The following is a 25514-nucleotide window of genomic DNA, read 5'->3' as shown; positions in this document are numbered from 1 at the left end:
GCTGGAAATGGTAAATAGCAGCTATAAATTGCTAAATAGTGGCTATACACGGTAAATAGTGGCTATATACAACAGCCGCCTCATGGGCCCCAAATCCCCATTTATAGCTAATAATCACAGCATGTAACGTTTCCACCTATGGCACAACTGCTTTTAACAGGGAGCCTCCGGCACGGCTCTTTCACCCACTCTGCTATTAAAGCTCTGTACATACGCTGGAGGAAACTCAGCTGAGGCGAGTAGATCATTATCTTTAGTCTGTAAAAGGCTTAAAGAGGAACTCTAGGGAAAATAATGTAATAAAAAAAGTGCTTCATTTGTACAATAATTATTTGTACAATAATTATGTATAAATGATTTAGTCAGCTTTTGCCCACTGTAAAAGCTTTCCTCTCCCTGATTTACATTCTGACATTTATCACATGGGGACATTTTTACTGCAGGCAGGTGATGTCAGTGGAAGTAGCTGCTGCTTGCTTTTTTGGCAGTTGGAAACAGCTGTGAATAGCTATTTCCCACAATGCAATGAGGTTCACAGACAGGAAACTGCCAGGACCATGGTCCTTACAGTTTCCTGTGGGAGGGGTTTCACCACAATATCAGCGATACAGAGCCCCTTGATGATCCGTTTGTAAAAAGGAATAGGTTTCTCATGTAAAAGGGGGTATCAGCTACTGATTGGGATGAAGTTCAATTCTTGGTCACGGTTTCTCTTTAAGTCAGTACCGAAACAGAAAGTGCATACTATAAAAAATGGATTCATAATTTGAAGGCTCTAGCACCTACTGGATTGAATATTGAATTTGATCTAAATTGTTATATTGCAAATGATTAGGTGGAGGTAGTTCGGTGTGTACCCACTAGATGGCACTAACAATAGGGATATAGGTATTGGTATACAGAACGGAGGGACACAGTATAGTAATGTGGAATATTATAAATGCCAAATGATTAGTATCATAGAACCAGATGTTTAGGGTAGGGAGCATTGTTTATACTGTATTTAAGGTGGTTATAATGGGCTAGCATCTAGTGTCATTTTTTATTGTGAGGCACGTGATGGCGGTGAGACCGTTGGTGATTGGGAGGGGAGGGGTGGACGGCGAGCAGTATATCTGCGGCTGGCGTACTGGCAACGCTAGCCCCTGATGAGTCCTGGTGACGAAACGCGTAGGGCGGAGCCAGTACGCCTGACGCAGGTCACGTGGTCGGAGACACAGAAGTCCGGAGGCGCGGGAGCCGGCAGTGCGGGACGCCGCGAACGGTTGGAAAAGTTCTCACGCGTCTGAAACTGAGGGACTTGCCGCTGTGACAAGCTATTCTATCCCCCAGTGGGATCCTGTAAGTGTTCTGAGTGCGCGAGAAGCGCAGTGTGTTTTTTATGCTGGAACTGACATGCTGCGCGATGATGTTATTACATGTGTTTTATTAAAGGCTGTTTTTTACCGGAATTGGATATGGTCACTGAAGGTCTGAGTGATACATATGTTCTGATGTGAGATTGCCACCTGTGATACGGTGGAGTTTATCTGGTGAGCCTTTTAACTTCTAGGGTAGCGGGGATCACGTGTGAGCACCTTTATCACCTGCACTAAGGAGTCTGTTGTATTTGCTGGCTAATACAGTATCACGCTATGTGGAGTCGTTTTTATACAGGTTTATGAATGAGCGCGCAGTGGAGTGCATAGCACCAGAAGAAATCGTGTACTCTCAACAGGAGGAACCACAGTGCACTTGAAGGGACTTGATGTGACTTGATTGATTCTTTGCATTGATGTGTACATTTACATAAGGTGCATGAGGAGTGTTGCAATTAAGAGGGCAGCGCAGCAGTTTTAAATGAGATACTATAAAAGGCATTTATATTTTTTATCAGGTATTGCACAGTTACAAATAAAAGAAAACACATTCTGCATGATGTCACAGTCAGATTTGTTAGTGAGGTGATAGTCACATAGTACAAGACAAGAGGCGAGCAGAAGGTTGTGTCAGGACAGTGTCTTCCAGTAACGAGTGCGTGACAAGGACACAGACTCGTGGGGTTCACTTCCACAATGACAATGATGGGAATGACAGTCGTGAATCCAGTAGCTAATTAAACTTCTTGTAACAGTCTTCATACATTCTCATAAAAAACAATTTACTGTGAGCTCTCAACTAATAAAGGAAGATAAACTTGCAAAACCCCAAGGCAGCTATCAAATCTATCATGAAAGACGCAAACACGGTGCCCAGATCATAGCATCCCAAACGAGCAGAGCATCTTCCTAACCTTCTATAAACTGGTTTAAATGGTGTTTCACAAGGCTAAATCAAGGTAAGGTCATGTTATTAAAGGATGAACAGTTTACAAGTACGCAAATGAGACCGTATTAATGAACACAGAAGATACTTGAGGAAACAATTCAGTTTATGAAACAGTGGGATGCAGAGAAGAGTCGCATATTACATGGCTGATGAAGCATTAACAATGCAGGATTAATAGATAGAAGTTAAAGCGGAATATAACCCTGCATTTCAACTTTGCTCTAAAACATTATTTACAGTACAGGATCTTCTCAAAAAATTAGCATATTGTGATAAAGTTCATTATTTTCTGTAATGTACTGATAAACATTAGACTTTCATATATTTTAGATTCAAATACACACAACTGAAGTAGTTCAAGCCTTTTATTGTTTTAATATTGATGATTTTGGCATACAGTTCATGAAAACCCAAATTTCCTATCTCAAAAAATTAGCATATTTCATCTGACCAATAAAAGAGAAGTGTTTTTAAAACAAAAAAAGTCAACCTTCAAATAATTATGTTCAGTTATGCACTCAATACTTGGTCGGGAATCCTTTTGCAGAAATTACTGCTTCAATGCGGTGTGGCATGGAGGCAATCAGCCTGTGGCACTGCTCAGGTGTTATGGAGGCCCAGGATGCTTCAATAGCGGCCTTAAGCTCATCCAGAGTGTTGGGTCTTGCGTCTCTCAACTTTCTCTTCACAATACCCCGCAGATTCTCTATGGGGTTCAGGTCAGGAGAGTTGGCAGGCCAATTGAGCACAGTAATACCATGGTCAGTAAACCATTTACCAGTGGTTTTGGCACTGTGAGCAGGTGCCAGGTCGTGCTGAAAAATGAAATCTTCATCTCCATAAAGCTTTTCAGCAGATGGAAGCATGAACCCACTTTTGAACCAGAAAAAGCGGCAGAAGCGCCTGACCTGGGCTACAGAGAAGCAGCACTGGACTGTTGCTCAGTGGTCCAAAGTACTTTTTTCGGATGAAAGCAGCTTTTACATGTCATTCGAAAATCAAGGTGCCAGAGTCTGGAGGAAGACTGGGGAGAGGGAAATGCCAAAATGCCTGAAGTCCAGTGTCAAGTACCCACAGTCAGTGATGGTCTGGGGGGCCATGTCAGCTGCTGGTGTTGGTCCACTGTGTTTTATCAAGGGCAGGGTCAATGCAGCTAGCTATCAGGAGATTTTGGAGCACTTCATGCTTCCATCTGCTGAAAAGCTTTATGGAGATGAAGATTTCATTTTTCAGCACGACCTGGCACCTGCTCACAGTGCCAAAACCACTGGTAAATGGTTTACTGACCATGGTATTACTGTGCTCATTTGGCCTGCCAAATCTCCTGACCTGGACCCCTAAGGAATCTGTGGGATATTGTGAAGAGGAGGTTGAGAGACGCAAGACCCAACACTCTGGATGAGCTTAAGGCCACTATTGAAGCATCCTGGGCCTCCATAACACCTGAGCAGTGCCACAGGCTGATTGCCTCCACGCCACGCCGCATTGAAGCAGTCATTTCTGCAAAAGGATTCCCGACCAAGTATTGAGTGCATAACTGAACATAATTATTTGAAGGTTGACTTTTTTTGTTTTAAAAACACTTTTCTTTTATTGGTCGGATGAAATATGCTAATTTTTTGAGATAGGAAATTTGGGTTTTCATGAGCTGTATGCAAAATTCATCAATATTAAAACAATAAAAGGCTTGAACTACTTCAGTTGTGTGTATTTGAATCTAAAATATATGAAAGTCTAATGTTTATCAGTACATTACAGAAAATAATGAACTTTACCACAATATGCTAATTTTTTGAGAAGACCCTGTATATTATATGCAACCAGCATTTTTTTTTTTACTAGACCAGCATTGGAAGGGTTACACAGGGCTTTAAAGTCCCTAGAGATTTCTGCAACCGAATCCGAACTTGAGTTAGATACTTTTTGTTTACAAATATGTGTTTATTATGACTCCTCTCTCTCACTGAGAAGGAGCTTGGAGGACAGCCAAAGAGATGTATCTATTGATAAACAGTTACACACTAACTAAATAGAATGTAACCATCTGAATGTCTGCACGGAACTTAAAACCTCTGTGTTTAACCCTTCCAATGCTGGTCTAGTAAAAAAAAAAATGCTTTTTGCATATAATATGCTGTAAATAATGTTTTAGAGCAAAGTTGAAATGCAGGGTTATATTCCGCTTTAAATGCAGTGCACAGACTAGTGTTTGAGGAGTTCATTTACTGTGCGGAACAGTTTGCTGTGTTTCTTAGAACCTAACATTTAATCAGATCATATCCCAGCATGCATTATTTTCTTCCCAGCCAGAAGTACAATCAATAATTAGTAGCTAAAGGGGCCCCGCGTATTAGGTAGCTAGAGGTGCCCATGACTGAAGGGAGATCTCGTCAGTGGAATACTAAGAGCTGGGCAAGTAACCTCTCATTTACAATTATCAGGAGTCTGCATAGGGAAAGAGGGAGGCACTTGGGGAGGGCAGTAATCTGCCTTTCCAGCATCAGGCGCTTGTAGGCAAGTGCCTACAGTGCCTTATGGTGTGTGTGTGTGTGTGTGTGTGTGTGTGCGTGTGTGTACACAGTGGAGGATACAGACTGAGCAAGGTTGTTTGGAGAAAGCCTATGAAAAATGTGATCGAGACCTGGATGAGAAGATTGATCAGCACTTTACTGAGCTTACCACTGCCATACGTACTTATTCAAGCATAACTAAATGGCACCCTTTGACCTGGTCGCCGCATATGCACTGTATGCAACACATTGAATATGACGTGAGGGGAAGGAGCAGCATATAGCGCATGTGTAGTAACCGGGTCCCAGGGTGCCGACCATCTTGGGATGCTGCAACTGTTTATAGGCGAATGGAGGCGGACTCAGCCACAAGGGAGGACTCAGTGGCGGCTCCAGGAAATTTTTTTAGGGGGTGCTATGCAGGTGCTGGACCAATTTCCGGGGGAGCTGAAAAATGGGTGTGGCCACAACCTGCGGCGCGCGAAGCGCGCCGCGGCGAAAAAATGGGCGTGGTCATGACCGGATGAGGGCGGGGCTAACTGTAATTTAAAGTGAACCCAGGGTGAGAGTGATATGGTGGCTGCCATATTTATTTCCTTTTAAACAATACTAGTTGCCTGGCAGCCCTGCTGATCTATTTGGCTGTAGTAGTGAACTGAATTACACCAGAAACAAGCCATGCAGCTAATCTTGTCAGTTCTGACAATATTGTCAGAAACCCCTGACCTGCTGCATGCTTGTTCAGGGTCTATGGTTGAAAGAATAAGAGGCAGAGGACCAGCACGGCAGCCAGGCAACTGGTATTGCTTAAAGGGAGATAAATATGGCAGCCTCAATATTATTCTCACCTCGGGTTCCCTTTAAAAGTGCAACGCAAAGACAGAGGGCCCAAGTTTTGGTGACCCTTTTCCCAGAAAATTCACATAATTGTGCAGGTTTTCTCAAGAAAATACACGTAATGTGAGCAGATTTTAACAAAAAACACGTCCAATGACCCCAATATGCACAATCGTTATCAGATATGGCCCCAATATGCACAATCGTTATCAGATATGGCCCCAATATGCACAATCGTTATCAGATATGGCCCCAATATGCACAATCGTTATCAGATATAGCCCCAATATGCACAATCGGTAGCAGATATGACCCCAATATGCACAATCGTTAGCAGATATGACCCCAATATGCACAATCGTTATCAGATATGGCCCCAATATGCACAATCGTTATCAGATATGGCCCCAATATGCACAATCGGTAGCAGATATGGTCCCAATATGCACAATCGGTAGCAGATATGGTCCCAATATGCACAATCGGTAGCAGATATGGTCCCAATATGCACAATCGGTAGCAGATATGACCCCAATATGCACAATCGGTAGCAGAAATGACCCCAATATGCACAATCGGTAGCAGAAATGACCCCAATATGCACAATCGGTAGCAGAAATGACCCCAATATGCACAATCGGTAGCAGAAATGACCCCAACATGCACAATCGGTAGCAGATATCGCCCCAATATGCACAATCCGTAGCAGATATGACCCCAATATGCACAATCCGTAGCAGATATGACCCCAATATGCACAATCCGTGGCAGATATGACCCCAATAGGCACAATCCGTGGCAGATATGACCCCAATATGCACAATCCGTGGCAGATATGACCCCAATATGCACAATCCGTGGCAGATATGACCCCAATATGCACAATCGGATCCGTAGCAGATATGACCCCAATATGCACAATCCGCATCACCTGAAAAAGAAAAGAAAAACCCATTTACTCACCTACAGCCAGAAGACCTTCTTTCCCGACCTCCCGTCCCGAGTCCCGACCTCATTGTGGCGCGCAGCGCCCGCGCGCCCACGATCCTCTTCCTTCCCGACGTCACGACGAGACTTCCTGCCTGCATGCAGAGAGCAGGGCTACGGGAAAATGGCCGCCCGAAGTCTGCAGAACAGGGCTCCGGGCGGCCATCTTACCGTAGCCCTGCCTGCTGCTCCGTGCTGCCGGTGTGTGAACTGACTTGGCGTCTTTTAGACGCCTGAAGTCAGTTCACTCCAGGGGGTGCTTTGGGGGTGCTTGGACAATTCTAGGGGGTGCTCGAGCACCCCCAAGCACCCCCCTGGCGCCGCCACTGGGAGGACTGCACACCTCTCCATACACTAGCATAGCATCACAGCTAGGGCTTATTTTTGGGGGAGAGCTTATATTTCAAGCATGTTCATACTGTGATAGTTTAGAATATAAATTTAACCACTTGCCGACCGCCAGCTGCAGGCCAATTAATCAGGAAGCAGCCGCTCGTGCGAGCGGCTGCTTCCTGTCAATTCACGGCGGGGGGCTCCGTGAATAGCCTGCGGGCCGCCGATCGTGGCTCGCAGGCTAAATGTAAACACAAGCGGAAATAATCCGCTTTGTTTACATTTGTACAACGCTGCTAACAGTAGCAGCGTTGTACTGGATCAGCGATCCCCGGCCAATCAGCGGCCGGGGATCGCTGTCACATGACAGGCAGGAGCCTGTTAGAGGCTGCACAGGACAGATCCGTTCCTGTGCAGCCTCGGATCTCCGGGGAAGGGAGGGAGGAGAGGGAGAGGGGGAATCCTGCGGTGGAGGGGGCTTTGAGGTGCCCCCCCCCCCCCCACCAGCCACACGCAGGCAGGAGCGATCAGACCCCCCAGCACATCATCCCCCTAGTGGGGAAAAAAGGGGGGGCGATCTGGTCGCTCTGCCTGGTGTTTGATCTGTGCTGGGGGCTGTAGAGCCCACCCAGCACAGATCAGCAAATACAGCGCTGGTCCTTAAGGGGGGGGGGGGAGGGTAAAGGCTGGGTCATCAAGTGGTTAAACTAGCAAACGGGAACTGGTCATGCACAGCGCAAGTCGGGAGAAAATGGAGCTTTTGGGAAAGTGTGCAGTGGGTACAGCATGTGTTTTTTTTTAACATAGGAAACTAAATGCCGCCTCTGTTTTTATGAGGCACTCTACCGGGTACAATTTGAGGAATTTTACTAAGCCTGAAATACTGGTCAGTTTAGAAACACAACCTTTGGGGGGGGGGGGGGGGGGGGGGTTAAGATCTCTGAACCAATTCATATTAAAAACATTTAAAATAATGCATGCAAGCAAGATAGTGACATATAGTACACAAATTCTAACATACTTTTGCCTCTTATTGGCTTGGAATCATGCCAACGAGTAACTTGTAATTTCATATGTCAACCTAGTTGTGCACAGGTGATACTATACGAATATGAGAACGGGTTGTTTCAAGGGGCTGAGTTCCTTACATAAACCTCCAGCAAACAGGTATTTGAACTGAGGAATATGAAGATGGTTTCTCTGCAGCGGGGGAAAGTGCTGCAGAGAAACCATCAGGGCACTGGAAAAAGCAGTGCTGGTGTATGTGTAACAGGGTGGTGCTTACTAAACACAAAACGAACATGGTCATGTGCTGTGACATCAAACCTTTTTTCCATATTGAATAGGAGACAGAGTCAATTTGAAGGTGATGCAGCACATTTAAAAGTCACTTCTTGACGCATTTCACTGCCAGCATATCTAATACATAAAAAGCTTCACAGCATATTGCTTATGTGGTCTCAGCAGGTCAGGAAGCTGCAGATGGTGGGAGTCAGTCTTTTTCCCAGAAGACAAGACTCCACAAGGTGACAGGTCTGTAACCCTTCCCATATCCTCACTCACCTCAGCTGGATGTTGAACAATGTACAGACATGTGGAAACGTGGATGGGATGAGCTGGCAGGAAAGGACACAGGCACACCTTCTCAGGACGCCTACAAAGAATAACAACAAAGCAAAATTAGCGGAAAATGGAAAGTTAGATTTAGAAGAAAAGAAAAAGCACAGCACTATTGTCATGACAATGCACTAAAATGTTTTGTCCAATGTCCATCCTGGCAACACCTGAAATGTCAAAATGAAAGTTCATAATGCTGAAGATATTACAAATACATGGTTTGGTGTCACATACACAGTATTTTTTCTTTACGTACAAAAGAAACTAATTCTCAAATGGAAACAAAGTTTGAAGAACTCTAAAGCCAGGTACAGACTTTCAATTATGATTGGCCAATCACTGACCAATTTTACCACCTCCATGTATTCAGGGTCAACAGATATTGAATACTATGAGCAGATTGCGTTGGTAGACCCTCATACTAAATGGAGTTGGTGAAATTGGTCAACCATAATTGAAAGTGTGTACCAGGCTTAAAGAGAGACTGAAGCAAACAAAAATTGCTACTTTGACCTGCTAGTTCGCTTCAATACACTCATTAGATGTAAACCGCCGCATCCCCGCAGAAAAACGAGGGCTTTAGACCCCGCAAAACCCCGGGCGGGGGGCAATCTGGCCGGCGCTTCCTGAAAGAGCCGAGCTTTCAGCTGCAGCTCTGCCTCTACTGATGTCAATCACCGCAGATCGTCGCCTCTCACAGCTCCTCTCACTCTTCCTTCACAGAGAGGGGTGGGGGAGAGGCGGAGATCCGCATGGCAATTGACGTCAGGAGAGACAGAGCTACAGCAGAAAGCTCTGCCTCTCAGGGCAGCAAAATCCACGACCAAGATGGTTTGCCCCGGGTTATTTGCCCCGGGATTTGGGGGGGTCTAAAGCCCTCGTTTTGGGGATGTGGCGGTTTACATCTAATGAGGCTACTGACACAAACTAGCAGGTAACAGTAGCAATTTTTGATCGCTTCAGAGTCTCTTTAAGGCTGGGCGCCCACTAGAGAACTTTCAGTAGTGATTCATGCTTTCTAGGAATCCCAGCGATTCCTAAAGGCTCTTCATTACTGAAAAGCTATGGTAGTGAGGCCCCCTGTGTCCTCTGTCCTCCAGCTTCCCTATGTATCCTCTTTTCCCCTTCCTCTGTCCCCTTGTCCAGCTTCCCGAAACAAGTTAATATCCAAAAGCACCCTGTGCCGCTCTGAATAGCTGCAAGTGTCTCCTAAACTCATTTAAAGGACAATTGTAAGGAGGCTGACATATTTTTTTCCTTTTACGCAATACCAGTTGCCTGGCTGTCCTTCTGATCATCTGCCTCTGAAACTTTCAGCCATAGACCCTGAACAAGCATGCAGCAGATCAGGTGTTTCTGACATCATTGTCAGATCTGACAAGATTAGCTGCATGCTTGTTTCTGGTGTAGTTCAAACACTACTGCAGCCCAATAGCGCAGCAGGGCTGCCAAGCAACTGGTATTGTTTAAAAGGAAATGAATGTGGCAGCCTCCATATTCTTCACATTACAGTATGTCCTTTAAAGATCTGGCAAGTGACAGTGACCCCAACTGAACTGTTTCAATTCTTTACCCCACCCACTCCATCATCCGCAACACTGTAGTTCCTCCTCTCTACCCTATAGCAACAGTATGTGTCACTCTGGTATACCAGAGGGACACATCTGCACAGCACTCCTTTTTTGCAATTTCAACCACAGAATCAAGCTTAGTCCTAATGTGCGGCAAAAATAGTGTGTGTATGTACTATAAACTATGACTTGAGCAGTGAGCGGTGTGATTGAAAGTCTGGGCAGCGCCCCCTACCTGATTGGAACTTGGCTCCCCAAAGCTTTGCGGCTACTTTCTATTCATCGGAACTGCATGGCTGGCTGCAAGCATATATTTAAAACACCGGAGGACACAGGCATAGAGGAAGGGGGACCCCGGAGGACACAAGGGGATGGGGATACAGGAAGGGAGACACTGGAAGACACAGGGGGATGGGGACATGGGGATAGAGGAAGGGGGACACCAGAGGACACATACAGAGGAACAGGGACACAGGAAGGGGGACACCGGAGGACACAGGGGGACGGAGACAGGGAAATAGAGGAAGGAGGACAGAGGACAGGGCGCCAGAAACAGGGAATGGAGGACACATACTTTGGCGCAGGTCTGAATATGTATTATTCGGACAATAAGATGCACTGACTTTTTCCCCCCACTTTTGGGGGAGAAAAGGTGTGTCTTAAGTCCAAAAATACGGTAACTCTTTCAGGGGCGTAACTAGAAATCACTGGGCCCCTCTGCAAAACTTTGGATGCCCCCCCCCCCCCCCCTCAGTTTTCTGCGCAGGTAAACTGAGAACCAATGTTATTCAATTGGCTAGTGCAGAAAATGCATACAGAAAACTGACAGACGAGTGTGCTCCCAGCCTCAGCTTCTTATTACACTCACTCAGTCTACCTCTGGTGCAGCAGAACTGGCTCTGCAGACTTCTCCAGCTTCACTACAGTACACAGCACATGGGGAGGGTTAGAGAGACTGGGCGCTGTAGACAAGAGCCTGCTGCACACTGAATAGGGGCTGTCTACAAATCTTTGTCTGCAAAACTTTGTATGATTCCTTATTAGTGGCTGAGCAGATGCACTCATTAGAACAATTGTGCAGAGAGCAGAAAGTTTTTTTTTCTCCACACCCTTAGTTGTCAGTCTATCAGGACAGGGAAAAGAAACTTCTCCTCCCATGGGGCTCCCTGCGGCTGCATCCCTTGCAGGGTCTATTGTTCTGCCCCTGAACTCTTTCTAAAAAAGATGCATGCATTTGATCCACAGTACCATTCTAGTTCCCTATAATGAGAACACAAAGCAATTAACCACCATTCAGAGTTAAAGTCTCAATCGTTAAAGAGGACCTGCCAACATATTCATCAACATTTTGATGCAAATTATGCAATTTCTCAGCATTGCCTTTGGCCAAAAAGGCCACTTTGCCACAGACAAGCCAGGATTTCATCCTCCTCGATAAACACTGTGTAAAAGGTGAAGTATATCTGTTGCATTATCTTATTACAATACATATTGCACAAATGGCAATTAGCATCTAACAGGAACATGTGCCAATGCCAACCCAATTCAGGAATGTTTCATACGACACAATTCTTAGTTTTCATTGAAAAGTTAGTTCTTAGTTTTCTTTATTAAGTACCTCTAATCTAGAAAACTTGTAACCGTGGGTTAGTCAGCAGTGTATCGAAGCATTGTTCTACAAATCGAACTAAAAACAGAAGTAGAGAACGTAACAATAGTTCACAACAGCCAAGATTTAATAGGAGTGTTAATGACTTGCCCTAGACGTGATTATTGAGATTATAAACTAATGACATAACAGCAGCTAATATATTGCTTCCATTGCCTCAGTAATTAGGTGTGGGGGAACAGCTATACAAACACTTGCTTGAAAACATATTGTTGCAGCTAATCACCAGCCTAAAGAAATGAGAAGCCCACTATTTTCTGTGTGGACCCTTAACTAAGCCCAGCGCAGTCACTCAGGTTTCAGGAATTTCATAACAAGGAATCTTGCAAAGTTTGACCTATAATAGATTTAGGAGGTGCGAGGCTGGCCATACAATCCCAGCCTGACTCCAGAGCATAAGAGGTGGTGGAACATCAAAAAGACTGTTCTATATTCAGTACAAATAAGTTGCTGTGCGACGCTTTGCCTATAAAACGCCACTAATAGGGGGCTGTGAACGGCGGATGATGTCACCTATACCACACAAAGACAAAGCTTCAAGAAAAACAGGCATTGGAAGATTACAAAGCATGCTTGTATTTCAGGCTGGCATGGGATAACCTCTCCCTGCGTGATGTCCAACCTCTCCAAACTTATCTTACTTTAATCATCCATGTGTTTGGTGAGTAAGCGACACACAATGAGGATGGGTCCTGCAGAACACAAAAGAAAGCCCCAGTGCATTCTATTCTTCCATGGCAAGCACAGAATGTCTTCAGAAATTGATGTGCAAATGGCTATTTCTCCACATGTGCCATATCAGAATAACTCTCCAAATACTGCTCATCGTATTCCAACAATGCGGACAAGGATGCAAATTAGGGCTCATTAAATCAGACGTCGAATTTGTCAAAAAACAGCATTTTTGATCATCGTCTTTGACAGATATCTGCCCATGCCAACATAACAGCTGAAATAGAGGGGCTCTATAATAAACTTTATTGCAACAAGGGTGTGTGCATCAAACACCAAGTGAACCCTTATATACCTGGCTTAGCAGATAAGGCCTAATTGGCTAATTCATGAGGCATAGCTCAAAGCAAATCTGCATTCGCCAGGATATGCAGGGTTTTGCCAACTAACTCACCTCAAAATTTTTGCCATGCGGGGGATTAGTTCGCGCAACATTTAGCACTTATCCAGGATCGCCACGTAGAGCCCCCTCCCCCCCCCCCCCAGGAAAAGGGGGGCAAACAGAGCTTCAAGCACTCTCACTGCTCAGAGACTCTGTAGCCGCCCGCACTTCTTAACCTCCCCCCCAGGGGGGCAGCTACAGAGTCTCTGAGCAGTGAGATTGCTTGGAGCTCTGTTGGCCCTCCTTTTCCTGGGGGGCCTCCACGTGGCGATCCTGGATAAGTGCTAAATTTTGCGCGAACTAATCCCCCGCAGGGCAAAAATTTTGCAGTGAGTTAGTTGGCAAAACCCTGCATATCCTGGCATGCGAAAGTGAATGCAGATTTGCTTTGAGCTATGCCTCATGAATTAGCCAATTAGGCCTCATCTGCTAAGCCAGGTATATAAGGGTTCACTTGGTGTTTGATGCACACACCCTTGTTGCAATAAAGCTCTATAACAGGGGCGTTTCTAGGGTCCTTGGAGAGCGGGGGCACCTGTGGGCACTAGGTGGGGAGGTATGTGCCGCGGCAAAAAATGAGCGTGGCCATGAGGTGAGTGGGCATGGCCATGGGTGGGGCCAAATGTACATGAACTTAGCAGCGGTGTAAGGTACAGATAACGGGCCTGCCCATCGAAATATTGGATGAAGCCCCCTGTCTTTTTTAGATAATTTACAATCAGTATAGGCATAGATCAAAGATGTATACGCACATACAATTTTGATTGGTCAATCACTGACCAATTTTACCACCCCGTGCAGTAAGTGGGCCAACAGACAATTAATTTTATGAACAGAGCTAATATAGGCTAATCAAAATTGTATGTGTGTACCAGGCTTTACAGCTAATACTGTACATACTGAAGTAGCAGGGATCAGCATACAATACAGCTGGTTTACAATCAGTAAAGGCACAGAGTAACACCTTACACTGTACACACTGGAGGTAGATCAGCACACAGTGCAGGCACTAGAGAACAGTGTATACTGTACATACTGTAGGCAGCAGAATTCAGCACACTGCAGCTAGCGTGCCAAAAATATGAGGATCACGTTGTGCGGCGCGCTCATCGCGCCTCACCGAAAAATGGGTGGGCCATGGACCAGAATGTAGGTGTGGTAACGGGTGGAGACAAATTTACATGAACCTAGCAATGGTGGGACATTAGATTAGGACAGTGGTGGCGAACCTTTTGGAGGCCGAGTGCCCAAACTGCAACCCAAAAGTCACTTATCTATCGCAAAGTGGCAACAGCAATTTAAACTAAATGCTGTACAAACGGTTTAACTCATACATGAACATTATGGAAAATCCAAGTTGAAAATAAACTGTGAAGATAAACAATTTCATCCATCCTATTCCTGAAAAATGTATTACATTTTTTAGAACCTCCCAGTTTTATTTTCTGTTTTAAAAAGCTAAAAAAGTAGGTTTAATGCTATTGTCTCATATGATAAGGATTCAGCTTTTCCCATAGTCTCGCAGTTAGCAATCATGTGACCCCCAACAAGACAAATTCAGCAATCGTGAGGCCCCCGACATGACAAATTCAGCAATCATGAGGCCCCCAACATGACAAATTCAGCAATCATGAGGCCTCCAACAAATCATGAGGCCCCCAACAAGACAAATTCAGCAATCTTGAGGCCCCCAACAAATCATAAGGCTCCCAACAAGACAAATTCAGCAGTCATGAGGCACATAAATAGACACTATTTCACATAAATAGGCAGAATGCCCCCTTAATATGGTAGCCCCCCAGGTTAGGTAGTGAGTGACAGGGACCCCCAGGTTAGCTAGTGAGTGACAGGTGGCCCCCAGGTTAGGTAGTGAGTGACAAGCGCCCCCCAGGTTAGGTAGTGAGTGACAGGGACCCCCGTTAGATAGTGAGTGACAGGGACCCCCAGGTTAGATAGTGAGTGACAGGGACCGCAGTTAGTGAGTGACAGGGACCCCCGTTAGATAGTGAGTGGCAGGGACCCCCGTTAGATAGTGAGTGACAGGGACCCCCGTTAGATAGTAAGTGACAGGCGCCTCCAGTTAGGTAGTGATTGACAGGCGCCTCCAGTTAGGTAGTGAGTGACAGGGACCCCCATTAGATAGTGAGTGACAGGGACCCCAGTTAGGTAGTGAGTGAAAGGGACCCCAGTTAGGTAGTGAGTGACAGGGACCCCCATTAGATAGTGAGTGACAGGGAACCCCGTTAGATAGTGAGTGACAGGCACCTCCAGTTAGGTAGTGAGTGACAGGTGCCTCCAGTTAGGTAGTGAGTGACAGGGACCCCCGTTAGGTAGTGAGTGACAGGGACCCTCGTTAGGTAGTGAGTGACAGGGACCCCAGTTAGGTAGTGAGTGACAGGGACCCCCGTTAGGTAGTGAGTGACAGGGACCCTCGTTAGGTAGTGAGTGACAGGGACCCCAGTTAGGTAGTGAGTGACAGGGACCCCAGTTAGGTAGTGAGTGACAGGGACCCCCGTTAGATAGTGAGTGACAGGGACCCCCGTTAGATAGTGAGTGATAGGGACCCCCGTTAGATAGTGAGTGACAGGGACCCCCTTTAGATAGTGAGTGACAGGCACCCCCCGTTAGATAGTGAGTGACAGGGACCTCCGTTAGATAGTGAGTGACAGGGACCCCCTTTAGATAGTGAGTGACAGGGACCCCCTTCAGATAGTGAGTGACAGGGACCCCCTTTAGATAGTGACAGGGACCCCCTTTAGATAGTGAGTGACAGGGACCCCCGTTGGATAGAGTGACAGGGACCCCCGTTAGATAGTGAGTGACAGGGACCCCCTTTAGATAGCGAGTGACAGGGACCCCCTTTAGATAGTGAGCGACAGGGACCCCCGTTAGATAGTGACAGGGACCTCCATTAGATAGTGAGTGACAGGGACCCCCGTTAGATAGTGAGTGACAGGCGCCCCCCCGTTAGGTAGTTAGTGACCGGGACCCCCTCACCTCGCAGCCAGCAGACCTCGATCAGCGGGTGACTCGACCAGATAGAGCGGGCACTGGACGCACCACGCTGAATATGCGGAAGTGATGTCACTTCCACATACCAGCGGTGTACGCTAGTTCCTAGCGCCCGCTCCATCTGGTCGCCGCTGATCGAGGTCTGACGCTCTAGCCGTGGGGACAGCCGGGGGGGGGGGGCAGCGGCGGCCAGGAGGAGACAGCAGGCAGTGCCGGGCACCCCTGGCGAAGAGATCTGGGGCACCCCAGGACAGATTGGGGGCACGTGCCCCCCAAAATAGGGCTAGCGACGCCCCTGCTCTATAAAAAAACTACTTGCCATATTAGTACCTAGAAATTCTTCATAGACAAAAGCAGATTGGAATGTCTAGTTTAAAGATGTAGCATCACTGATGTTTCACTTGTACATATACTCCTGTTATGATGTCACCTTTTAAAGGGCACCTGAACTCTGGATGTATTTTTTCAATAAAAGATATTTGTATGTTTTGGTCAGAAGAATGATTAACTTCATGCCTTTACTTTTTCGCTGTGAAGTGCTACTACTCAACAGCCTGGACTGTCAATGTTACTAAGTGTCTGCATAGACGCAAAATGATCGTTGTTCTTCCACCTAGTGCACGGTGCACCTACCTCCTCTCTCACTGTCTCCACGCCGATGTTAGCATGAGCACATGGCTGTGATTGTTTGCTCTGGATGGAACTGATAATGGCAGCAATAAACTACGTGCATGGAAGATGCCCGACTCTGTTCCTCTTCTTTGGCACAATGTTTGTTCCTTCTGGTTTCCAAGCAGATTCACTTCCATCTCTAAAACCATTGCTGACCACTTAGACATCGAGAAGTGGTGAGATTGATCCTCATTGCTCACATTACCTGTTTGAGTGCCACACTATTTTCTATTACTTATATTGCAGTTACTTAAATATGACAACTCCCTATTTGGTGGTTCATTGACAACCAACAGCAGTAGCTTCCCGTTTAAAGAGACTCCGTAACAAAAATTGCATCCTGTTTTTTATCATCCTACAAGTTCCAAAAGCTATTCTAATGTGTTCTAGCTTACTGCAGCACTTTCTGCTATCACAGTCTCTGTAATAAATCAATGTATCTTTCCCCTGTCAGACTTGTCGGCCTGTATCTGGAAGGCTGCCAAGTTCTTCAGTGTTGTGGTTCTGCTATGAATTCCACCTTCCAGGCCCCTCTATACACACTGCCTGTGTATTATTTAGATTAGAGCAGCTTCTCTCTTCTCTCTTATCTTTTACAAGCTGGATAAATCGTCCTCTGAGCTGGCTGGGCTTTCACATACTGAAGAATTACAGACAAGGGCAAAGCTGTTTGCAGGAGAAAAAAGAGCAGCCTGAAACTTCAGTGCATAAGAACTGCAGGGAGAAAAAAAACACACAAATGATCTCTTGAGATTCAAAAGGAAGGCTGTATACAGCCTGCTTGTGTATGGTTATATTTTCTATGTGTGGACATACAGTACATCAACCTACTTCCTGTTCTGGTGGCCATTTTGTTTGTTTATAAACAAACTTTTTAAAACTGTTTTTAACCACTTTTAATGCGGCGGGGAGCAGCGAAATTGTGACAGAGGCTAATAGGAGATGTCCCCTAACGCACTGGTATGTTTACTTTTGTGCGATTTTAACAATACAGATTCTCTTTAAACTTGTTTCCCCCAATCCTCTCACCTTCTAATGTAAACATTTTTTTAAAATCTTAGACAAACTTAGAGGATGAAATTAACTGTTTAGAGTCAGAGAAAGAATATCAGAGGCAAGTAATGACATTTTCAGAAATACGAAAAATCAAGATGGTAGACCCCATGAATCACATTCTGCAGCTCTGCCCAGCGTGCATTTGTAAAACAGTATTATGTATATAGGTCTGTAAAACATGGAAGGGATAAGATCAAGTGAAGAAACATTTTGGTTAGCTTTGCTTTAACCCTTTAGCAGCCAATTTATTTAGAGGATTGCAAGTGTTCCAGGCCAATTTATTTGAGCAAATTTGTATTTCTTATATTTCACTGCTTCTAATTATTACTGCTGTAATGTGTATTTATGGCTACTTATCACTAGGAGGCAGTGTAAGACAATACCAGAGGACTTCTGCTTTCAGTTTTTATATTGTCTGCTAGTAAAGAGAGAGATATCAAAGCATTCCAAGAATTTACAGCACAACAAGTTCTGCCACCTGAGGTCAAAAGCAGTGCACCTATCTCAAACAAGATAACTCTATTGAAGTTGCTAATGGGTTAAAAACTTTACAAACCATTACATTCAGCACATTGTGTTGTATACAAGATAATTTTATTCTAGTAGCTAACACACAGGCAAAATTGGCACCAACAGATACACAAACAAAAATACACAAAAACACTTAAACATTTAAAGCAGATGTCAAGACATAAAACAAACATACAAATTGGGGTCATGTAACACTTTGTACATTCTAGTATAACAGTGAAGGTCCCTAATGTCTTCAGTGTATTGGTGCATGTCACGAATGTCGGAAAGGTAGGAGGAGTAAGCCTAATGGGGATAATAAGGATGTGATTAATAGGTCATTGGAGACATATATTAATAGGTTAGGCTCATATTTATAAGATCAGAAAATCTAAGTAGAAAAGGAGTAATAGAGTGATTTATGGACAAAGCATAGTAGCAAGAACAGCAGATGATGAGTAGGGGTACAATGGGTAGACAGTCTGTGGACATCTCCAGAGATGTCCAAGCATCTTTCAATTATATATTGTCACGATTGTGGAACTTTCCCCGTGATCAGCGCACAACGCGTGCGCTGACACGGCAGAGATCCTCCACAAGCGTATAATTTGCAGGAACCCAGCAAAAGGTGCTACGCACCTGTAGAGGGAAATTCCTGTCGGCAGATGGCGCTGGGGAGTGCAGAGGAACCAATCCTCTGTACCTCCACAAGTGCCAGACAGGAATTGTACGAAGCGCAGAACGCAATCGCAAGAGAGGCGATTGCAAATGAGATTGAGCAAAAGGGATAGGTTGTATGTGTGTGCGCCAATCCAGTCGCCACTCCGCGACCGCGCACACACAACAGCAGATACAAAATAGGAAACGTGATCGCGAGAGGTGCGATCGCGAGACGTGACACAAGGCAGAACAGAATAGAATACGAGGGTAGCAAAGGCACAGCAAATACAATAAGGAGATATGGAAAATAACAACGCTAGCTAACCGCAAACACCGCACTCATTCGCAACAGTGCACGCGGTTATGCGCGATCTCCACGTGATAAGCACAATAGAGACAAGCACGCCTAACTAACCATAAACAGACAAACATGAAACAGGGGACGCGAGCGCTTGCTTAACGGTTACCTCACCGAGCCTGTAGCAAGCGCAGCGGACAAGACAGACACACGAAAAACAAGAACTAGGCAGGAAGGATCCACCGCTCTTCCGCCAGAGCAAGTGTGATCCAAGCAGGAACATAGATCAGAAAGATCCACAGCCGCTAACGCTAGCGGCTAGTGCGATCTCAGCAAGACAGAACGATTCGCTATCAACCGCCGTTGGTGACAGCGCAATCGCGACCGACAAGACAGAACAGAAGGATCCCCAGCGCTCGCACAAAGTAGCTAGCGCGATCCCAGGAAACAGAACAGAAGGATCCCCAGCGCTAGCACAAAGTAGCTAGCGCGATCCCAGGAAACAGAACAGAAGAGATAGCTGGTAGCAACCGCTGCACCAGCTATACTCCAAGAACATAGATCAGAACCATTTCCTGTCAACCACCATAGGGACAGGACAATGGCAAACAGGCAAGACAAGACAGAACAGGCAATACAGATAATACAACCTGACTGGGCTAGAAGGGGAGCCAAAAGCAACCCCCAGGAATTAACTATACTAGATAGCAATGGCTGACACTCCAGCAGTGTCCATCAGGAACTGAGCAAGGAAGGGAAATGACCAGCAAAGCCTTCTGGGAAACATAAAGCTCTTATAGTGCCAGTCATCAAAGAAGGCAGGTAGAGGATTTGCATAACGAATGTATGCAAATTCCCCAGCAAGAGAACAGAACAGAAACTTGCAATGAAAAGACAGGTCTCTGTTCCAGAGACCTGCAGCCCACAGACTAGAGGAATGGACAAACAGCTGTCTGCCTGTGCAGCCAGCTGAGCGGATCATCACATATATGAATTCATGTATGGAACATAGCCACATGGAAGTAAATGTGACTTTTCAAATTCAAACACGGTTTGTCATAGCAAAACTGACACACGAAAAAAGCCCAGAGAGTTATTTTCTGCACATATAATAAGCCTAGATAATCAAGGACATTTACTGCTTTTTTATCAGCCTAGTCAGGACCTACCCACGATTCCAAGTTCTGTACATGAAACATACATAAACATTTGTGCAGTACAAAAGCAAATAAAAAACATCTGCTTGTCCCTGCAGATTTTCAAAACAGCAATAAAGCCAAAGTGAAATGCATCTTGAAGCTTTGCTGAACCTCATGCAGGCAACTGTTTGCTTGGCCTTTAACAAACACTTTGTTCCAGCATTGCTATTCCTATTTAAAGAAAACGTGGAAAACACGGAGAAAAGTCCATCATTGGAAAAAAATTGAAATCTTCCGACAGTTCTTTTCAAAGATTAGAAAAAAGAAAACAATTCTAACCTCTGTGTGACCTACAGGATTTGGGCCTTCTATGTCCTGTGCCTATTATACAGATGAGCCTACCTGGAGCTCCTGTGGGTTAAGAAAATAATCACTGCCAGTTGCAAATGTTTATGGAATACGGAGGAGGGAAATGTGATTTAACAAGCAGGGTTCAGAGGGTTACAAGAGCGCCACATATAATTTCACGTACTATTGAATTTTAACAATGAATTAATCCAATAAAATGTATGCAACAAGCAATTACTTTCAGAATATGGAGTGACCAGTGTCCAATAAAAATCAAGTAACTTTTCTCAAAATGACTGCCAGGAAAAAGAAAATAAATACATTTAATGCATGTCCTTTGAAAGCTACTGGAAATTACAGAAAAGTGCTAGCTGTCTAACACAATACAGAGTCCTGTGAAAAGCAATCAGTTACACTTATCGACTGAAAATGAAACAGTTTTACCGAGCTGTAATTAGTGCACAATTTACAGATGACAAAAAACACACAGTTAATGGATTCGAAGTTTAAACAGAGGAAGTAAAGTAGAATTCTACCTCAAAAATGTATTTTTCAATAGGGTACGGTAGAGTTCCATCATGCGATTTGGGACTACCTGCAACATCTCCATTCTGGTTGCGCACAGATAAAGCTTTTCAAGAGCCTGAGTAGGCATTACAAAAAAAAAGTTAGTTACTAAACTAAGGAGAGGGAGGCTTCTGGATACTGGATGCCTCTTTGACCCCACCACCGCTGGCCAAGACCCTTGTTTAGTCCGTGGCAACTCTCCCCTTCGCGAACAAGCATGCCATAAGTGTGCCTGTGGGAGTATGGCAACGCCTGAGCAGTAGCATGAAGCTGCTCATATATGAGTGGCTTGGCTTACTGCTCAGGCATGGCTGTACTTGTGCAAGCTCAGTATGGGCATGTTCATGTATGGTGAGGAGCGCTGCCATGAGAACATATCCGACAAGCTCTTGTCAGATATGTTCCGAGGAAGGTGGGGTGGAGGAGATGGGACCCCTCTGGACTATCCAGATATGCAGAAGCTTCCCTCTACCCAGGTAAATATTGGACTTTTGGGTGGAGGGGTTGCCTCTGGTTCACTTTAAGCTGTCAGTGGCTCCCTACTGGATACTGTATATTTATATATAAGGAAGGCATTCCAGAAAAGCGAATCTTATGCGTAAAAGTAAAGTAAAGCACAGGAAAATTCTGAAAACTTATATCATCAAGCCGGGACTCTGTGCTTTTGGCTGTATGAGGTTGTCTGCAGTACTGGTCAGGCAATCGCCAGTGGAAAGGGGAGAGGTCAGATCATACTTACCTCGGCCTTGCTTTCATCTGGTGATCTCTGCATGAGGCAGGGGAGGGAGGTGCTCATTAACTTAACCACTTAAGGACCAAGCCATGTTGCGCTGATCTGTGCAGCGTGGGCTCTCCAGCCCACAGCACAGATCAGCAGACAGCCAGGGCGACCAGACTTCCCCCCTTTTTTCCCCACTAGGGGGATGTCCTGCTGGGGGGTCAGATCGCCGCCGGCTATTTTCACCTTGCGGGGGGGGGAGGGGACTCCTCAAAGCCCCCCTCCACAGCGATTTTCGGCCTCCCTGTCCTTCCCTCCTTCTCCTCTTTCCCCTGGGCGGCGCAGGACGGAGATCCGTCCTGCACCACCTCTAATAGGCTTCAGCCTATCAGACTGCGGCGATCCACGGCCAATCAGAGGCCGGGGATCGCCGATCTCCTTTACGGCTCTGCTGCGCAGCAGCGCCGTATGATGTAAACAGCGGGGATTTCTTGCCCGCGTGTTTACATTTCGCCTGCGAGCCGCGATTGGAGGCTCGCAGGCAGCTCACGGAGACACCCTCCGTGAACTGACATGGAAAGGCGGCCGTTTCCATGTAAAACAACTTAACACCTAGGTCCGCCGATCGGCTGACCGTGGTCGTTAAGTGGTTAAGTATACTAATATCGATGTGCTGGTATCTACAGAGGTGTAACAGAGATCGTTGTTATGCTGTGTGGAACAAGGTTGCTCATGCAGGACTTCTTTCCTCCACCCAGTGCACAAAGCACTATTCAGAGTGTCTCTGTTAAGGTGGCAACTAACTATACAATTTGTCAAATCATTGTTTACAAAAAATTATTTCTATGAACGATCAGGAATGATCATTTGGCACCATTAATGGACAAAGGCCCATATGCAATTCACTTTTCTCCTGAGTTTTCACCTAGGTGATGTTTTTAAACTTGTCAATAAAATGCCTTTTAAGCCATCAGAAAGAAAGAAAATACTCAAAATACTTTTGATAGTACCTATTTACCTACTTTTTGGTATTTTTTTTAGTTGTTAAGTGCTGGAAAGTTATTTTAAATCAAAGATGAAAAATGATCTCCTAGGAGAAAACTCTGGTGAAAAAGTGAATTGCATATGGGCCCAAAATCTCCTAAGAAATCCGATCAGATTAACGGGATCTATCCGAAAATCGGATCGATTGCATTAATCGGATTGGTTACATATTTTTTCATTAGTGGTCACAAACGATAATTTCCGATCGTTCATACAAATAATATTTGTAAACGATCATTCTGCAAATTGTATCGTGATTAGTCACCATTATGTCCATTGCATAAGACATGTCATACATAGCGGAAAGGAAAGGAAAAACCGCTCACCCCAAATAGAGCAGTGCCAGACCAGGATGGCTGGTCCCATATAAAGTTTGAAAACGAAGTAGGTCCGCACGATGCTCCTAAGATCCTTAATCTTTATTTATGGACATATCCAAAAGGTCAACACATAACACCAACTGACATGTTTCGGACCTGCTGGTCCTTATTCATAGCTAGAGTGCAAATGGTACAAAGGCCTCCTATATACCCTCCTCCAGTGGAGTGGGTGGCTCCCGGGACCAAGCCCAGGGAAACACCCCTATCCCCACACACAGGAAGGGATATGTACAATGTGAGGTACAAAAACTCAGGAATACTAAAATAAGCATAACCACTAAATCCATGGCTAGAAATAGGATTAAAACAGGAGGCCTACAGACATAACGTACAAAATTCCAGTCTAATCCAACATCAAAATGTACGTTAGAAAAGTGATACAATAAAACCTATAAAAATATAGAAGTTGTAAATTGTACAGTTAAAATCATCAAGAAAGCAGCGTGTACAAAGAAAGCGAGCAAAATCTAAGTTAGGAGCGCCAGATCCCAGCGGGAATTTAGGCCCTTAGGGAGTCTCGTACCCAATCTGAAAATCCATAGAGCCTCCCGGCTCTTAAGCCGTTTGGCTGTATCCCCCCCTCTCTGTGCAGGCGAAACCTTCTCTAAGGCATGGAAAGAGAAAGAGGACATGTCACCTTGATGAACCTGGCGAAAGTGTTTCGCCACATTAGATACATTGGCACTAAGCCAGGCCGGACTGCAGTAATGTTCTCCTATTCTAGCGCGTAGCGGTCTTGTGGTGCATCCCACATACTGTAGGGCACAAGCCCCACAAGTAATGAGATACACCACATTCGTCGTGCCGCAGTTAATAAATTGCCTAATGGGGAAACTGCGTCCATTTGAAGTCGATGTAGCAACCCGAGTGCGGGTGTGAACCCTGCAATAGTGACACGTTCTCACTCCGCATCTGTAAGATCCCGACAAATGTAACCAGGTAGAAGACCTGGTACGGGACTCATACAGACTTGGAGACAAGGATTGGGCCAGAGTTGGAGCACGCCTACTTGCAAAGCGCACCCCCTGCTGCAGAACACAACGCAGATCCTCATCGCCCTCCAAAACTGGGAGATATTTTTTAAGAATGGACACGATCTTGTTAAATTCCTCACTATATGTAGTGACAAAGGTGGGTTTGAAATTCCCCACATTCCCTTCCGAATCCTCAGTGTTTTTAAGTAAAAAATCCCTACTTTTGGAATTGGCCCTGACCTGCGCTCTATTGATAATCCAGTTGGGGTACCCCCTATCTTTCAATCTGGTCCCCACTGTTGCAAACTCCTCCTCAAGCCAGGCCTCTCTCGAACAATTACGGCGGGCCCTGGTAAACTCCCCCACTGGGACTCCTCGTATGGTATGTTTCGGGTGACAACTTGTGGCCCGAAGGGTTGTGTTCCCACTGCATGGCTTTCTGTAGGTCCTGGAGTGTATCCTCCCCTCGTGAGGATCCCCAACCAAAGTAACATCTAGATAGTCTATAGTGTCCACCCCCCAATTGGAGGTGAACTGTAAATTCAAAGTATTGGAGTTCAACTCCCCCATGAATGATGGGATATCCTCAGGGTTACCCTTCCACACCAGCAAAAGGTCGTCAATGTACCTTCCGTACCACGCAACATCCCCCAGACTGCGGCTCCCACCCCCAAAGATGTGGCACTCCTCCCACCAACCCATATAGAGGTTGGCTAGAGACGGAGAGAACTTCGCCCCCATGGAGGCGCCACACCTCTGGAGGTAGAAGCCACCATCAAACGAGAAATAGTTGCGGGACAGAAGGTACCCGACGGCCAAACATATATAAGTTCTCAGATCTTCAGAGTATGCAGAGTATTTCTCCAAGTGAAACTCAATAGCCTGAATGGCCAGATCATGAGGGATACATGAGTACAAAGCTTTAACATCAATTGTTACCCATACAAAATGGTCATTCCAAGAGAGTCCCTCCAGACTGGCAAGTAAATGCTTTGTGTCTCTAATGTAACCTGGGAGCCTCGTCACGAGTGGCTGCAGCAGAGAGTCAATCCACTCGCTTAAGCGCTCCCCCAAAGAGCCAATGCCAGCCACAATAGGCCTGCCCTCCGGGGGAGCGCCCGGCTTGTGGATTTTAGGAAGGTGGTGGAAGATCGGAGTGACAGGGTGGGTCACAGCCAGATAGTCGAAAAG

The 25514-nt window shown here is 45.5% G+C and overlaps 1 protein-coding gene across 1 annotated transcript in view; it reads right to left on the bottom strand.

Moving 5' to 3' along the window:
* Positions 1–25514, bottom strand: part of DTWD2 (DTW domain containing 2) — a 279568-nt gene that overhangs the window by 176899 nt on the left and 77155 nt on the right. The window contains exon 3 of the mRNA XM_068271669.1: positions 8538–8628. Within this exon, the coding sequence (XP_068127770.1) occupies positions 8538–8628 (91 nt within the window). The remainder of the gene's footprint in view (positions 1–8537; positions 8629–25514) is intronic.

The sequence above is a fragment of the Hyperolius riggenbachi genome, chromosome 1 (genome assembly GCF_040937935.1).
Source record: "Hyperolius riggenbachi isolate aHypRig1 chromosome 1, aHypRig1.pri, whole genome shotgun sequence".
NCBI lineage: Eukaryota > Metazoa > Chordata > Amphibia > Anura > Hyperoliidae > Hyperolius > Hyperolius riggenbachi.
The sequence above is the reverse complement of the archived record's forward strand: the minus strand, read 5'-3'. Positions and strand labels throughout refer to the sequence as shown.